This window comes from Bos mutus, chromosome 22, assembly GCF_027580195.1.
Source record: "Bos mutus isolate GX-2022 chromosome 22, NWIPB_WYAK_1.1, whole genome shotgun sequence".
Lineage (NCBI taxonomy): Eukaryota > Metazoa > Chordata > Mammalia > Artiodactyla > Bovidae > Bos > Bos mutus.
The window spans coordinates 17,213,536-17,230,224 of record NC_091638.1 but is presented as its reverse complement, the minus strand read 5'-3'; the positions used below and the strand labels follow the sequence as shown (position 1 = coordinate 17,230,224).

The 16,689-nt window shown below is 51.1% G+C and overlaps 1 protein-coding gene across 6 annotated transcripts in view; it reads left to right on the top strand.

Moving 5' to 3' along the window:
- Nucleotides 1-16,689, top strand: part of MTMR14 (myotubularin related protein 14) — a 44,581-nt gene that overhangs the window by 13,086 nt on the left and 14,806 nt on the right. For 4 of the 6 annotated variants that reach the window (XM_070360217.1, XM_070360215.1, XM_070360218.1 and 1 more), the window contains exons 4-12: nucleotides 2,255-2,330; nucleotides 2,648-2,708; nucleotides 4,179-4,301; nucleotides 5,272-5,345; nucleotides 9,862-9,932; nucleotides 10,535-10,609; nucleotides 15,314-15,380; nucleotides 16,230-16,315; nucleotides 16,576-16,652. In XM_070360217.1, the coding sequence (XP_070216318.1) occupies nucleotides 2,255-2,330; nucleotides 2,648-2,708; nucleotides 4,179-4,301; nucleotides 5,272-5,345; nucleotides 9,862-9,932; nucleotides 10,535-10,609; nucleotides 15,314-15,380; nucleotides 16,230-16,315; nucleotides 16,576-16,652 (710 nt within the window). The remainder of the gene's footprint in view (nucleotides 1-2,254; nucleotides 2,331-2,647; nucleotides 2,709-4,178; nucleotides 4,302-5,271; nucleotides 5,346-9,861; nucleotides 9,933-10,534; nucleotides 10,610-15,313; nucleotides 15,381-16,229; nucleotides 16,316-16,575; nucleotides 16,653-16,689) is intronic. The other 2 variants (XM_070360219.1, XM_070360216.1) reach the window with 1 other exon arrangement.

The following is a 16,689-nucleotide window of genomic DNA, read 5'->3' as shown; positions in this document are numbered from 1 at the left end:
GCTCATGAGGGGATATGTGTCTGCCTGAAAAAGATTTAATAGAAATAATAGAAGAGTGAGATTTCGTGCCGCAGCTTGAATGATGGAGGGGGACATGGTAACATGTGCTGGTCAAACTCAAAACAGCCACCACCCCCCCTCACTTGTTTGCTCATGAATCAGACCTCCCCCAATACCATTGGAATCTTGAGGGTCCTCAACCCGAAAATGGACACTCCGTTGCTGCAACTCCTAATTACTGGGCTGGTCTCTTCCAAGTAGAGGATGTTATTTGAGGCTGGAAAGGGATCTGTGGATGGACTTGGAGATATAGGTAAACTCTGGCATGTACATTTTTATCCGGAGACAATTTGTCATCATCATCAGATTTGCAAAATCCTTTTGGACCCAGAGAAAGTGAAACATTCCCCCGTAGAGTGCATCGTGCTCAGGCTAGCAGGACTCTCTGCCCAAGCCCTTCTTTACAGGCTTCCAGGACAGCCCTACCTCAAATGTGTTCTGCCCCCAGCACTGGCAAAGCACCCCCCGGATTGTAGCAGGTTGCTCTTCTATCATTTGCCCCCTGTTCTAAGCTGCCAGTGATGACCTGCCAGTTCCTAGCATGCCTCTTTCCTGTAATAGCAAAACTGTTTCTTTCCCACTGTCTTACAGGTGGAGAAGGAGACGCCCTCTGGCAATATTCTACAATCTTCCAGGGACCCTCCTTATACTGCCAGGCTGCATGACCCATTCAGAAATGTCCCCCCCCACCCCCAGTTTAATCTCCCAGCCACCCTCACTGCCTCCCTCAGCCTGTAGCTAAACCCTGGGGTCACCAGATCCCAGATACCTCTTCCCATTCCCCCACCCCTCTTGGATCTCATCAAACACAGTTTATAAAGATTCAGCCTTAGAATCAGATAGTGAGAGGCTTCCCTGGCGATCTAGTGGTTAAGAATGTGCTGTGCCATGCAGCGGATGTGGGTTCATGCCTTGGTCTGGAAGTTGGAATCCCACACGCTGCAGAGCAACTGAGACCTGACACAGCCAAATAAACTTTTTCTAAAAAATTAGATAATGAAGTTCACACCTATTGCCTGGTTTCTAGAATTCTAGCTCTTGTAATGCTGCTTCAGTGATGAGCAAAGAGTAAAAGCAAAGTTAAGCACAGTTACAGTTACTACATTCCTTTAGTACGTAGGAGAGAGAAGGTAAAATTTCTTTAAAAAAAAAAAAAGCCCCCAAACATTTCTCCCTTAATTGACCCTCCTGCTCCAGGAAGGTTTCCCTTCCCTGCACTAAGCAGTTGCAGTGACAGCACAGACGCTCTGGAGGGATGTGGGCTCGGTCAGATCCCTGCTTATTCCTCACTGTGGGACCTCAGGCCCTACTTCATCTCCCTGCACCCATTGCTCTTTTCATCTGTGAAGCAGCAGCAGTGCCTGCCCCCAGCCACACTTCCCTTAAGGGCTTGTGAAAACCCAGTGGAAAGGTGTGTTTGTGTTTCACTCACATGCTGACATACACATGTGATAATCGCCAGGTCTTAACCCAAGTAAGACCACTTGTATGTGACAACCACTGAGTCTACTCATTACCATTAGTGACACTCTGGTGCCTCTCATTTGGGAGAGAGAACCCCTTGACAGAGGCTGTAGGTTAAAATCTAGGCTTGCTTCAGAGAGACTGCTGTCACAGTGGCCCTGATGCTGAGACTTTGGGCAGTGCTCATGCACCCATTTTGCTGGTCTGGAATGATCAGAAGAGTTCCAGGGCTTCCCCCTACTGTGTGCACTTCAGAAAACCACCTGACTGTTGGTCAGAGGGTACAAACTTCCAGTTGCAAGATGAATAAGGTTTGTGGGTCTAATGTACAGCGTGGTGGTTATAGTTAATAATTCTGTATTATGTACATGAAAGTTGTAGAGAGAGATGGTCTTAAATGTTTCCACCACACAAAGAAATGGTAATTATGTGACCTGATGCAGGTGTTAGCTAACTCTGTGGTGGTAATGGTTTTGCAGTATGTTAGTGGTCTTGCCTGGAGAATCCCAGGGATGGCGGGGCCTGGTGGGCTGCCGTCTATGGGGTTGCACAGAGTCGGACACAACTGAAGTGACTTAGCAGCAGCAGCAGCAGTGATACAAATCAGCATGTTGTGCACCTTAAACTTACACAATGTCATGGGTCAATTATATCTCAAGAAAGCAGGGAAAAGTAGAACCAAAAAACTCCAGAAAACCATCTGACCCTGAAAATGTGGTTTCTCTCCCAGCACATTTGCAGGTCAGCCACACTGGCTGGATGGGGGGAGCTGTATGGACGCACTGGCTACAACTATATTTTCTCAGGTGAGCACTGAGCTGCAGCCTCTGTGACTAAGAACAGGACCCCAGTCATGGAGAACAGTTACCCATGGCCACAGCGGTGGTGGTGATTATGGGGGTGGGCAGCAACCTGGGGTGGGGGGGCAGGGGTGTCTAGAGCCCCTCCTCTCATCACCTGAGAAGATGCTTGTGGTGAGAAGAATGCCAGGCACGTGGGGCATCCGGTCCTGGGAAAGGGAGGAGCATGGTCCTTGGGGTGGAACCAGGGGTAGACTGGTCAAGCAGCCCTTGCATGGAGCCCCTGCCATGCCCCAAGTGCTGACCACAGGTTCCTCCCACAGGGGGTGCAGACGACGCCTGGGCAGATGCAGAAGATCTCACGGAGGAGGACTGTGCTCTTCGGTCAGTGCCAGGCAGTTATGGGTCTGGGCTTGGGTGAGGGGCAGGTATCTGACCAGTGGTGGCCATTTTCTACTGATGGCCGTGACATCATCAGTGGTCCAGGTGAATGGATTGGCTTCCTTCGTCCACATCCCTGAAACAGTTGTTGAAGTCCACCCCATAGCCTCACCCGCAGCTGACTTGATGAACTGCCTGAGCAGTCTGTCTTTATCCGGGCTGCTCACAAGGACCCCAGGGAGAGTGCCCCAGTCCTGGGGTTCCTGGCACTGCAGGCCCAAGACGTGGTGCAGACATCTGTGTATCTTCAAGCCCCATAGTTTCCAGGATGTTGATGTCCAGCCTACCAGGTGATGCCGGACACACCTGGCCTGAGGACTGGTCAACACATCGGAGATGCAGGCACCAGAAGTTCCGCAGCTGTGTGATTAGTGCCGTAAGGGAGTACAACACAGAGGAGTGCTTTAGGTCCCCTGAAAGGGATGGAGGGGGCTGGCTCCCACTCTTCCTACCTCCTTTCTAAATACTTTTTAGAAAATGACAGTAATGGTACTTTGGAAAAGCTCCTTTGCATGGTCTGTGCCGCATGGAAAGTCTTTAACTGGTGTCAGGCATCTCTGGAATGCACATCAGCACCCTAGTCATATCAGCTGCCCAAAATCACAGCACGGAGCTTGAAAAGGCATCTCGCTGTGCCCAGCTTCTGCCTGCTGGTTCCACGAGCAGCAGCTCTGGCTTGCACACAGGAATGTTTGGCTCTTGCCCCGAGATCAGACGACCTCTGCTCCAGCCAGGCCGTCTTCCACACTGCGCACTGTTCTTGGCGAGGCATCTGCTGGGTTCAGCAAAGCAGTGGGCATTAAAAAAATAAATTAACGGTGACTGTTTATTTGTTCTACTTTTGCCTTTATCTGTATGACTGATCAGAAAGCAGCCTGGGGATTAGGAAAATCTCATCTTTCTCTTTGCTTCAGAGGCCTTCTAAGGAGAGGGAATTCACTTGCTAGTATTTCACAATTAGTTGATAAAATAGCTCTAAAAAGTCCATCTCCCAGTGAGAATTCCAATCTGTTACATTTTGAGCAAGTCATATGGCTAAAAGTGGTCATAAATGGGGAAGAGGGAGGAGGGTAGAGAGAGAGAAACTCTAATGGAAGCTCAGAGACTTGATCAGCCACCAGCCCGCTGCTTTTTAGAACTCTGAGATGATCTTGAGTCTTCTGGCTTAATGTCAAGCCGCACCAGAAAGCCCTTTCCTGCCCCTGCTGCATATTGCTTCTCTTTGAAATGTGTCCCAGAGAGCAGGATAATCTCTTGGAAAGTCACCTTCCCTCACCTTCACTGGGACTGCTGTCCCGTCTGGCCCTCCCAGCCTCCCTCTCCTGGAGAAGGGAAACAGAAGTGCTCCTGTAGCACCTAGACTTCCGGGAATGGACACTCAGTGGAGTTTCTCCCTCTGGCTGTCTGTTTCAGAAGTTCCGACACGCATCTCTTTGATAAGGTCAGAGGCTATGACATCAAGCTGCTCCGGTACCTGTCAGTCAAGTACATCTGTGACCTGATGGTGGAGAACAAGAAGGTGAAGTTTGGCATGAAGTGAGTGCAGGGCACCCCCCTCCAAGTGGGTGGAGGCCATGTGTTCACAGGCTCGTGGGCTCGGGGATGGGGCAAAGCAGTCACCAGGGCGCACTGGGTGCCAGGCCTTGAGCATCCTCTCCCTATATCCTCACACAGCCCTCCCTGTGAGGAGGTTCTTGTATCCCCCTCGTGCAGGGGAGAAACAAGCCAGAGAGGTTAAGTCAGTTGCTCAGGGTGGTCCAGTAGGCACCGAGAGAGCCGCCAATGTCTCATGTGTACTCTGCTGTCGCTCCGCCATCTCTGGTGGATTAGCATCTCTTTTAAAGTGGATCCAAAAAAACAGGGTGGATCCAGAAAATCAGTATTCACTCAATTTTTATATCCTGTATGGACCAAGTATTCACAGGACAAAGAAAAATGAGAAAAAATGGAGCCTGGGTTGGGGTGATGAATTTGGGGAATTTTCCCAAAGTGTAGCTTGTTAATTTTTTTTATAATACTGACCTTTAATTATGCCATGTTTGTCTTAGAAAATAAGCCACACTTATAAGTTACAGCTCAGCTGTCTGTAGGTCCCCCTGCCCCTCTGTCATCTGTCAGAGTAGACCTCTGTCTCTCAGATGCTGCTGGGGAGCATCCTCAGCCGATGCTGGAGAAGACAGTGGAGAGGAGAGTCTCCCTCGGGGCCCCTCCTGAATGGTGTCTCTGCTTCCTTCATCTGGGAGGCTTATAAGGATTGTGGTTCTGTGGCTTTAGGTCCCATCACAAGTGCTGTGGTATCAGGGAGAGTCAGCGCTCTCACCTGGTGACTTCGGGTAGGTGGCAGAGAGGTCCCATTCTTAATTGCTCAAAGTAAGCCTGACTGAAGGGCCTCATCCCAACTCAGAGGGGTTTCTGTAGCAGAAGGCTTATCCGAGCTGTGGTGACGCTTGTGGGGAACGGCGTGCGTGGGTTCTGATGCCGTAACACGTTGTGTCCTGTCTTGTAGTGTCACCTCCTCTGAGAAGGTGGACAAAGCCCAGCGCTATGCCGACTTCACTCTCCTCTCCATCCCGTATCCAGGTAGGGGCTCCTTCCAGGGTCCAGTCAGGGGACAGGCTTCCCAGGACTGGGGCTCCGAAGGCCACCTGCAGGCCCTGGCCACTTAGGTGCTCATGTGCCCTGGAGCTCCCCGGGAGCATACACTGTCGCTCAGTGTAGGACAGTGTGGTTCCCGGTCCGTGGCTCTCAGCTCAGGGTAGGACACTGTCCTGGCAGGGGTTTGCCCTGGGAGGGGCCCAGGGATGGAGTCTGGACTCACATGCACCGTGCTGCGCCCTTGAGCGAGTTCCTTCACCATGCCAGTCCCAGGTTTTTTCAAGCATCATGGAAGTCGGTGAGGCTTAGCTCAGGGTCTTGTCGGTTTAGGTGAAGTCAGGTTGATCAGCGTGCTCTGTGCCACTAACTTGCTGTTCTTGGGGTCAGCTGCCAGTCGTGCCCTGCTGGCTGTTACTGTGGTGACGTAAGCACTCTGTCCTCAGTTGCACGTGGTTGGTGGCCTCGCCACGTTGCAGAGCGATGTGGTGAGCACGCAGTTGGCTACATGTGTCTCTGGCACAGACTCTATGCAGTCTGTAGCCAGGGCAGTGTTCTGTGCACTGCATGGGTCCATTGGTAGCATTGTAGCCGTCTAGCAACACCTGCTTGTTCAGGGAGGTATGAGAGCCCTAATCTCAGTGCCAGACTTTGTGAACAGATGGCAAAAAGTGAGCTCGTCCTTAAAACCTCTCTCCTGCTCCGCAACACTAGCCCTGCCTTCAGTCCTGTGCTGGATCTTGTCTCTTCATCTTGGAGCCATGGGGCCAATGGCAAGAGCAGACTGGTGACCCCAGGTTGCTGTTGAGCCATGAGGCCTTCTCTTTAGAAGCTCAGGTTCATCTGGTGCCTGGTGGGCAGAGGGTATCATCATTGTGAGCCGGTGGCACCTGAACTACGACCCCCGGTGGCCTGGCTGTCTCACTTTGGCCTCCATCAGGGACTCTCCTTTCTAATCTCTGCCTGCTCAGCATTTGGTGGTTTATAGGGCTGGGCGTGCATCTCAGCCGCAGCACCATGTCCTTGAACAAGTCCCCTAACCCTTCCGAGGATAAATGAGGATAACACTGTTTATTTCTGGGTGATGTGCCAGGTCCAGCCCTGACAGGTGCTCACTGTCACTGGGCCAAGTGATGGGTGCGTGGGAGGAAAGGCTTGTTTTGGCCAGATGCTGAACCGTTACAGTGATGCCTGGGCTCAGCAACATCAGAGCTGTCAAGAAGATGTCCCACCTGGGGGTCTGCATGAGGGCTTCCATAGTGTAGTTTTCAGTTTGGTTTTCAGACCAGGCTCCCCACTCTCAGGGGATGCTTTGGGGTCTGCAGACTGAAGTACTCTGCCTAATGGGAGAGCTCTGTATTGGCTGAGGACCCAGGTGTCAGCTTTCTGTATTAGTATTCAGGTTCTCAATAGGATTTGGTTTACAAAAATTGTTTTGTGCCAGAACAGTGGCACAATATCCTTTCTGCTGTCATTGGGCAACTTGTTATAAGACTCCTGAAACTAACACCGTTTGACCCAGTTATTCATTAGGCTGTAATCCAGCCAGCCTGGGCCTGCAGATGTTCATCATGTGAGTTTTATTTTTTTGGCCACACAGCATGTTATTTCCCCAAGCAGATTGAACCCGTGCCCCTGCATTGGAAGGCAGAGTCTTAACCACTGGACCACCAAGGGAGGTCCTTCATCACGTCCATTTATACCCAGCCAAACATGGGTAATATTTTCATTAATCAGAATAAGGATTACGTAAATAACGGCACAGCCACCCATAGTATTGTAGAATGAGATATTACACAGTCATAGAAAAATGCTTAAGGTGCTAATAATAAGCACAATACAAAATGAAATAGTAAAATCTCAAGTGTGTGAGAGGAAAAGTGCTTATACAAAGGATAAGAAAGAAATATGCCAAAATGGTAAGATGATACTATCTATCTCTGAATTTTTTTCCCTGTTCTTCCTAGAATATCATGGACTGGATCTGATAGTCGTGTGTGTGTTGAGGGGAGAGTAAGGGGGGGTGGGTAATCAATAAAAATTCAGAAGCCTGGGGTGGAGGAGATGCCATGTGAGGGCACAGGAGAAGCAGCTTTTACTTCCTGTGCTTATGTTCTTGAATTTCTTCACCTGCCTGTATTACTTCATAACAAAATTAACATTAGCCAGACCAAGTCCTAAAATGCACTCTGCTGCCATTTCGGGAGTCTCCGTTGAGCCCTCTGATGAGTTTGAAGCCCAGACAGGAACTGTGGTGGTATCAGTTCTCTGTCAGACTAACTTAGGCTTCGACTGGCCCTTGAAAATGAGAAGTGTTCTGGGAGCGCTTCCCTCAGGCCCCAAAATAGAGGGGGCTGAAAACTCCCCAGCACAAGTCTAATTTGTTTCCTTCTCGAGTGAGTGCCTGCTCTCACTTCACTTTTGGTGCCATCCCTTTGCCTCTCAACAGGCTCAGAAGCCCGTTGAGGTAATGAATGTCAGGCCTTGCCCTGGGTATCAAGGTTGTTTTAATTCCCTCCATTTTTCACAGTCTATTGCTTCTGTATCACACGCTGCTCAGAGCTGGGCCTGGAGCCTGCGGTGTTGATTGGAGTGCTTGAGTCTGAGAAAGCAGAGCACTTCACAGGAGCTCTGAGGAATAATTGGTGTCTCTTCTAAACCTGGGCTGATAAGCTCAGGGCCTCTGTCTGATATTTATATTTCTTCTTTCTCCCAGTGAGGCACCTAGGAATAGGCTGAAGTGTTAGGGCCGAGTATTGTGTCCTGACTTCCCGTCTACAGAGGGGCCTGGGGACTTAGAGTGAAGGAGGGCAGAGGTGGGTGGATAAGAGCCACGTCTCCAGGACACAGGGGCTCAGTCTCTAGACTTTCCCCCACCAGAGGAACCTTTCCTTTGTTCCCAGGAGTGACCTCAGGCTGAGCGTGGCCCGAGGAGCTAGAGAGTCCCATGGGAATGTTGATGGCCTGTGGCTACCTTGACAGAATTCAGGCAGTTGTTCTGTTGTCTTTGGGGACTTCCGCAGTCTTGGACCTGTGGCCAAAGGCTTGTGTCCTTCAGAGTTTGTGTTGGCTCTGGCAGAGGACCTGAGAGGAATGTAGGAAGCTCTCCGCCAACCCCCCGGCCCTGGCCGTCCTGGCCGTGTGGTGAGGGCAGGCCTCGTTCCGCCTGGATCGAGCTGCAGGGCTGCGCTGGGTCTCTTGCTTCGGCTTCAGCAGGAAGGTGGCACCGGTATGCTGTCTCCTGAGGGCCGTCAGTGCTCTGCCAGCTGTTTTCTGTGTATTATTTCATCTCGTCCTTAACCACTTGACAAATGAGAAAGTCAAGGCTGAGAGACGTTCACTTGTTCACGGTCACAGAGCTGAGCTAAAGGCTGAGGTTTGAGGCTGGGAACGTTGGCAGGGCCCTTTTCACTCGTTTTCCCTTGGTTCCTGAGGTCTTACCTTGGTGGTGTTTCTTACAGCGTTTCACTTGTCGAGATGGGCGTGTGTCTGGAGCACCTGTCCTGTTCACTGCCCACGGTCCTTTCCTGCATGTTACAGTGCTCAGTCCTCACTGAAAGCCTGTGGGGCTGCTATAGGCAGACCTCGTTTTACTGCTCTTTGATTTATTACTCTTTACATTTTACATCTTTTATAAATTGGATGTTTGTGGGAACCCTGCATCAAGTCTGTTGGTACCATTTTTCCAACATTTGTTTACTTGATGTCTCTGTGTCCCATTTTGATAGCTTTCATAGTACTTCAAAATTTTTCATCATTACTACACTTGTTATGGTAATGTGTGATCAGCAATCTTTGACTTAACTGTTCCAACTCATTGTAGGCTTAGATTTTGGTCAGCAATTTTAAGGAATAAAGCTTTTTTTTTTGGCCACACCACGTGCCTTGTAGGTTCTTGGTTCCCCAACCAGGTGTTGAACCGGGCCCACAGCAGTACTCTTGAGCCTTAGCCACTGAACCTCCAGGAAATTCCCTCAAGTATTTTTTATATTTAAGATATATTGGTTTTTTAAGACATCATGTAATCTCACATTTAATAAACTGTAATATAGTATAAGCCTGACTTTAATATGTACTGGGAAACCAAAAGATTTGCATGGCTTGCGTTATTGCAGTATTTGCTTTATTGGAGTAGTAGCAGGGTGATCTTATGTGACTGGATAAGTTGCTGAGAACGTGCTGCCAGGGTTCAAATTGTACGTCACGCTTTTGTTCTCTGATTGTTGGCACTTCAGGGGCATATAGAACAGAGGAACCTGAAATGAAAGGAGAGGTGACCAGCAACCAGTGAGCACAGATGGGGAGAGAGAGAGGCGTGCAGGCAGGCGGTACCTCATCAGGAAGGGTCGTGACTAGAAACCGGAGGAGCGCTGGAGGTGCCTGCCCGCCCAGTCCAGTCCCCACTCGTGTCAGCTGGTGGCCACTTTCGTCCTCCAGCGCCCAGGGGCGTCTCAGGACACTGGGCCAGGAAGAGCGGTGGTGTAACTCTGCCCTTCTTTTCCAGGCTGTGAATTTTTCAAGGAATATAAGGATCGGGATTACATGGCTGAAGGGCTCATTTTTAACTGGAAGCAGGTATGAACAGTACCACTTGTCAGCTTGGGTCTTCTGTTCCTTTGTGAAGGGAAACCAGCTAGAAAATTTTGAGGGGAAAACAGCTACCCTTTTCGTTTCTTTTCTCTTCCCTGAATGAGTCTCATTTTTTTCCTCTCCCTCTTCTCATTAGGTATACATGTTTAAACTCTTATCACATACTGTTTTCTCTCCCCCTTTTAGTTTCTCCCTTTCTTTAAAAAAGTTTTCAGGGACGAGGTAGGAGAAATGCTTTGTCTTTGCTCCACCACCTCCTGTGGGAAGAAGGGGCAGCCTTCTGGTCCTCCCCAGTGGGTGGGAGCAGCCCAGGAGCTGCTGGAGGCTGAATCTAATCCATCACCTCCGTCTCAGCAGCAAACACTCAAATGGCCAATTGAAAAACTCCACTTGGCAACAATATCTGGTCCCTTTGATTTTTTAAGCTTTCCCTCTCAGGGTGGCACAGGCATCTGGCTCAGAGAAGGCGAGCACTGTCAGGGGGACACCCTGCCTGCCCATGATAGCCGCAACTTCAGGGCCTCCGCCTGTCACCATAGCGTCTCCTGGTGGCCAGCCTGTGTCTCACAGTGTCTTTCTGTCCCCAGGACTACGTCGATGCCCCTCTGAGCATCCCTGACTTCCTGACTTGCTCTCTGAATATTGACTGGAGCCAGTATCAGGTGAGGGGACCCCTGGTGCCCAACCCACAAGCCCCTCAGGCAGAGGTCTGAAGGCCTGGCTCGCCTCCAACCTCTGACAGCCTAGGAAAGGAGGAGCTGCTAGTCTCTCTGACTCTCCTGATTTGCTCTTGGCCCAGAAAGTCAAAGCTTTCTGAACATGACTCACTGAAAGATTTGCATCCACCAGGGGGTTCTGTTTCCAGAGGAGGACTGCGTGGAGTTTGCTTTTCCGGCTCTGGGACTTAGTGACTTTTTTCATTTTACCTTTTAAATGCATGTTCCATCAGAGGAAGTGCAGCGCTCCCTGACCTAATTTTCTCATAGAGACCTGAAAATTATTTCCATTGTACATCTCTCTTGTTACTGTCTGCCGTGGAAGGGGCGCCAGTCTTACTGGATGAACCCATCTGTCTACCACGTCTGGCCCACACTGTACAAGCCCGTGGCCCATTAACAGTCTCCTTGCCACCTGCCTCAGCCAGGACAGGGAGCCTCATTCTGCCCACTGCCTTCCCCACACCTATTCCCTCTGCCTGGCTGGCCCCCCCTGCCCCAGGCTCCTTTTGTCTGGCTGACACCCTGCCTTCAGGGTTTGGCTTGAGTGTCCATTCTAAGAAGACTTGCCTGATGTGCCTCCTGTCCCCATCCCTGGGAAGTTGGATGCTTGTGTTACATTCCCATTAATCCCTGGGCGTTGTCTTTCTTGGAGTTTTCCACTGAGCTCTAGTTACTGATTTATAATTGAGCTGCTTCCCCATCTTCTGTAGACTGAACACCAGGAGGATGGGGAACCATGGCTTGTGCATCCTAGAACTGAAAATGGCCTGGAGCCAGAAGGCTGAGCCACTGAATACCTAGAAAACATCCTGCTTCCGTCCTCTTTTCATCTGCCCCTGGGTCTGGACAGTTCCCATTCAGCCTTGAGATCTCCCTCTCCCAGAGGCCCAGCACCCTCTGTTACGCAGCTCTGTGTTCCAGTATCACCTTGGACTTTGTTATCCTAGTAGCAGAGGGTCTGTAAAGGCAGAGGCCATGCTTACCCTGTTTTTTTCTTGTACGTGTGCCCCCGGACACAAGGCAGATGCTACATAACTATTGGCATGAGCCAGTTATAGGGGTTTTGGGTCTTCTCTGTGTAGGTGTTTTTGCAAGAGAGGGGACTTAAGAACGAGAGCTGATAGGTTGTTTGTTGTGTCCCAGAAAGGTGGAACAGGCTGAGGAGCCTTGTTCCCTACTGTCAGGCCCCAGTCTGTCCCCAGACAGGTGGCACAGCCAGAGAAAGCGGCAGGCCTCCTTCTGAATCTGTTGTGTGCAGAGCCCTCAAGTAGGCTCCACCCAGCCACCACCGCTCTCTCTGCTGGACCGTTCTTTGCCCTTGTGCATACAGATCTGAGAACCACTTCCTCACCAAATTCCCTATAACTGTACATCAATGCTGTCAACTATGTTGATAGTATTGATGCTGCCAAGGAAGTCTGTCTCTTTGGGAAGGATCCCTTGTGTGTGAGGAGTTGTGTTTAGTGGATAGAGGCCCTGGGTGTGAGCTCCTTCGGCTGTTCTCATGGGGCTCTGTGACCTTGAGCAAGTGACCTCACTTCCCTCTGAAAGCAGAATTGACAGCACCTGTTTCAGAGTTGTGGTGAGGTTCAGATACGATCACTGCATGAAAGTGTCCTGTTAACGGAAATGCCGGACCAACTTAGTGATGATTGCGGGGGAGTCCTGGCTTACTAACTTGGGAGTGAGCACTCATAAAGCCCCGGGCACGAGGGTAGGGGGCAGGGCCTCCCCCAGCTCTGCCTGCTCTCTGGTGTTGCTCAGCCAGTTGGCCTCACTGCGCTTTGCTGTCCTCTTCCTCAGCCAGGTATGAGCTTGGTCCTTTCAGCCCCTGCACTGACTCTTCAGCTCCCAGGCCCGTCCACCCATCACCACTCCCTTCACCCTCTGCCGGGTCACCCAGGCCTGGGGCTCTGGGCCAGGCCTCACTTGGCGATCCACATCTACAGTCTTTCCCAAGTGTCCAGTCATGTGCACACCTGAAAGTCAAGCTGCCCAAAATGGAATTGTCAAAACCCACAGCACCCCCAGGCCTTCCACCATTTACCCAGATGCTCAAACTCAGAATGTTGGGGATGGAGGCTCTTATCCCTCACTTGATGGCTAGTTCCCGTCAGTTCTCTAAGTCTCTGCCCCAGGGATTTTCTCCAGTCCTTCCTGCTTCCGTCTCATGTCACTGGCCTAATACAGGCTACCATCATCTAAGGGCTGAGAGTGGGGCCACACTGAGGGGCAGCCAACTGGAAGTAAGGAACCTAAGCATGTGAACAGGGCCTGGCAGAGAGCAGTACTTAGGTAACAGGCCAAGATTGTCATTGTCACTCCATCCTTCCACATTCCATCTGACTTTTCCTGTTATCCTCAGAAGTCCAAGGACCCTCACATGGCTCGAGCTCATTCTGGTGACTCATTGGCTGTGCCCTCCCTCTCCTCCAGCCACCCTGGCCGTCTTCCCTAGAGAAGATGCTCTGCAACTTTGCACGTGCTGTTCTCTATGCCAGAAACACTGGTTGCTTCCCTTAAACCCTTTTCTCACATGCATGTCACCATCTCTTAAAAGCCTTACCTAATGGTCCCCGAGGATCAGGCTAGGCTCATCTCCCCTTACATGGTTCCACAGCATCTTACAGGGCTTCTTTTAGTCAGCACGCCTGCAGCAGTTCACTTTGCCTTCCGTTCCCTGCAGCCGCGAGAGCTTGGGTTGTTCACTGCTGTGTGTTCACTGCTGTGTCCCAGGGCCAGGCCCACAGTGGTGTTCACTGCAGTGTTCCCAGCGCGCAAGGAGCAGTGCTGCCCTCTGAGTAGCCGAATGGAATCCCCTAGAGCTCTGCTCTTTGATTCTGTGCCCAAAGACCCCTTCCAGTGGCTGCTTCTCCTCACACAGATCCCTGACCATGAACAGGCAGTGAGGGAACTTTCCAAAGGGTACCTCCTAGTCCCTAAGCACTAAGCCTTATAGATGCAGAGCCCTCATTGGACTTGATCTAGGAGAAGAGACAACACATAATTGTCATCTGCGTAGAAAGAGTATTGGCCAGTGGCTACAGAAGAAGACTGTATGTAGATAATGGGGCTGGGCCTTTGAAGGATGAGTAAGAATTTGCCGGCCAGGGGAGACTACTCCAGGCATACAAATGTAAGCCAGATATGTAGTACTTGGCTCTGCACCCGGAGGCTTTTTCACGGCACACATGGGGTGAATCAGAAATGAGTGTAGATTTTCATGCATTTCCAGGGTCCTCTTCACATTCTGTACTCTCCTTAGACATTCGTTTCCTCACTCTCGTATCTGAGGAAATAGACATCACAGTGTAGCGTGTGACTGACCACAGGCCTGGGTCCAGACCCCAGCGCAGCTTAGCTGTGTGACCTCGGGCTTCCGCCAACCCAGTGCTCCCCAGGCTGTGGTTCCTGCCCCCCCCCCCAGGTGCCATGGCCAGTAGCGTCTGCTGCCGCTTCCTGGTCATTCGTGTCCCCTTCAAACAGCTGCTGTGGTTGGGGGGCCCAGCAGGCTCATCCTTGGTGGCCCCCTGCCCTCTCCTGGCTGCCGCAGCCCTCCCCCAACCCGTCCAACCACTCTGCGCATCTGCTGCGAGTCTCCTGCTTCTCCTGCTCTTTCTCCCCTGGGACTCACAATGAGGAGGAAATCTGTGGACAGTGGTGTATCTGACACGTTGAACCAGACAAGCAGAGAGACCCCCAAGCTGCCATGGGTAATAACTTTATTAATGTGGTGCTGTAGCAGCTTTCTCTGGAGCCACTGAAAGTGGGTCAGGACTCTCCAGGGTCTGTGGGAGGGTCAGGTAAATGAGCCTGTTTTAAATTCCTGGGAAAACCATTCCAATTACAGGTGCTGTGTTCACCCTCCCTGTGGGAGCACTCTTGCTGGCATTCACCACGGCCTCTCTGCACAGTCCAGACACTGAGAAGCAGTTGTGTTGAGAGACTGTCCCCAGCTCGGTGGGGCGGGGGCCACAGAACTGGGTCAGGCCCCTCCGTGGAGTTCCAGACTCCAAAGTGGGCTGTTTCTCAGAGTGTCTAGTTTAGCCCTTTTGCTTGGGCTAGAACAGAGGTTCCGATCTCTAAGAAGCTTTTGCTTATTTTTTTATCTCCTACCTCATGGATCTCCTGTTTTAAAAGTTTTGTCTGCCAGACTGCATTTGTTATTCATCGAAAGACAGTATAGTGAGTAGCAGTAAAGAAGCGATTGATGAGAAGGTTGATATTTTCCTTAGTTTCTCTGATACAACGGCAGATGAAGTAGCTCTTGCTGTTTGATGACAATGGCCACAGGCTTGAGGTTCTTTGTTGACTTCTGTTAACTCCCTGGACAGCTGTGCTTGGAGCCCAGGACACACAGGAGGTTAATATCCAGCTGTTGCTAGTGGGTGTGGGGGTGTGGGGGTGTGGGTTGCCCGGGCCTCTGCATGGCTCCCCTTCCTAGCTCTCACTTCGGGTGAGAGCGCACCCGGGTGGGCGGTGGGCCCGTGGGAAAGGGTGCAGGGACATGTGGGGAGTGAAGTCACAGAGAATCTGGGGTACTTTTTGCCCCAAAATAACTTATTGGTCTTTTATTTTTTAAATATTGTATAAATTCCCATTATGAGTTAAATACCTATTCCTGGAATCCTTTTTCTTTTCCAACAGAGTTGGGACCTGGTGCAACAAACACAAAACTACCTGAAACTGCTGCTTTCCATAATTAACAATGACGGTGAGTCCGCCTCGGCCTGCCTCAAGCCAGTGGATGTTCGGGGTGTTCCCAGGTCTTGACAGCACCTGTGTGTGATTATTGGAGCCTTTTGCTCTATGGGAGAAGGATATGGGGATTCGCTCATCATTGGCGGATTTATTCCATGTTCTCAAAACCCTAGAAAACAAAATTATGAACTTCCTACAATCTGAAGCACACACAGGGTGTTCCTACACTGGCTCAGCTGGCCTTTGAGCTTTGAACCTCAGCCTTTTGTGTGGGGCTGCAGTGGCCTCTTCCGGTTCAGAAAGTTGAGAGAAAGTCAGCCTTGGCTTCTTCTTGGTCACACACATGCCCATGGCAGGCCTCTTCTCTGGATGGTGCTCCAGCTGGTTTGACTTTTGGTTGAATAAGCCCATGACGCGCAGTGTCCTGGGGCAGTCTGACTCTGATTGCTCCTTATCAGTTAGGACTTGTGTGAGGTTGCACTTGCTTGAACAATATAACCAAGAAGGCCCAAGAGCAGAGCCAGGAGACAAATAGCGGAAACTGTCTCTCCTTGTCTCATATCCACTGTTTAGTTAGCTCAAAACCGGCAGTCATTTCAGACTTGTCTCCTGCCACCTTAAATCCTCCAGAAGAGAGACACAGTCTCTGTCCCAGAGCTCACACTCATTGTCTCCATTTGGGTCAAGTGCCCATCCTTAAACTGTGGCGGGCTGGGTGGGACATCCCCTGCCTGCCCCTGGAGCTAGACTGTGGTTCTGGGGTAGCCTGGATCTCACCCTAGACCTGGGTGGTAGCACATCCCCTTCTCATCAGCCTGTGTTTGCTTTTCTCCTGGGCCACCTGTCCTGTGTTGCTGCGTAGACGACAGCGGGCTGCTGGTACACTGTATCTCAGGCTGGGACCGGACCCCCCTCTTCATCTCTCTCCTGCGCCTTTCCTTGTGGGCTGTGAGTACACATGGGCTGGGCTGGGGGTCAGGGAGCCTTCAGAGGCCCTTCCAGGGTCTACCCTTGGGGAGCTCTGAGCCTGTCTCCAGAAGCAGAGAGGATTTGGCATGAGGGACCTCAGGTGTCCAGAGCAGAAGTTGTAAAGTTTGACCCTGTTCCTGGGCTGTGGGGCAGCCTGGTTGTTGGGGTTCTATGGGTGTGGTTCAGCCCCTGAGGCCAGGAGGGGGCCTCTCTCTCTGATCTGGACACGTCTCTTCCAGGACGGGCTCATCCACACGTCCCTGAAGCCCGCTGAGATCCTCTACCTCACAGTGGCCTACGACTGGTTCCTCTTTGGGTGAGCCTTCGGGGGACGGACAGCAGGCCGTGGGGTG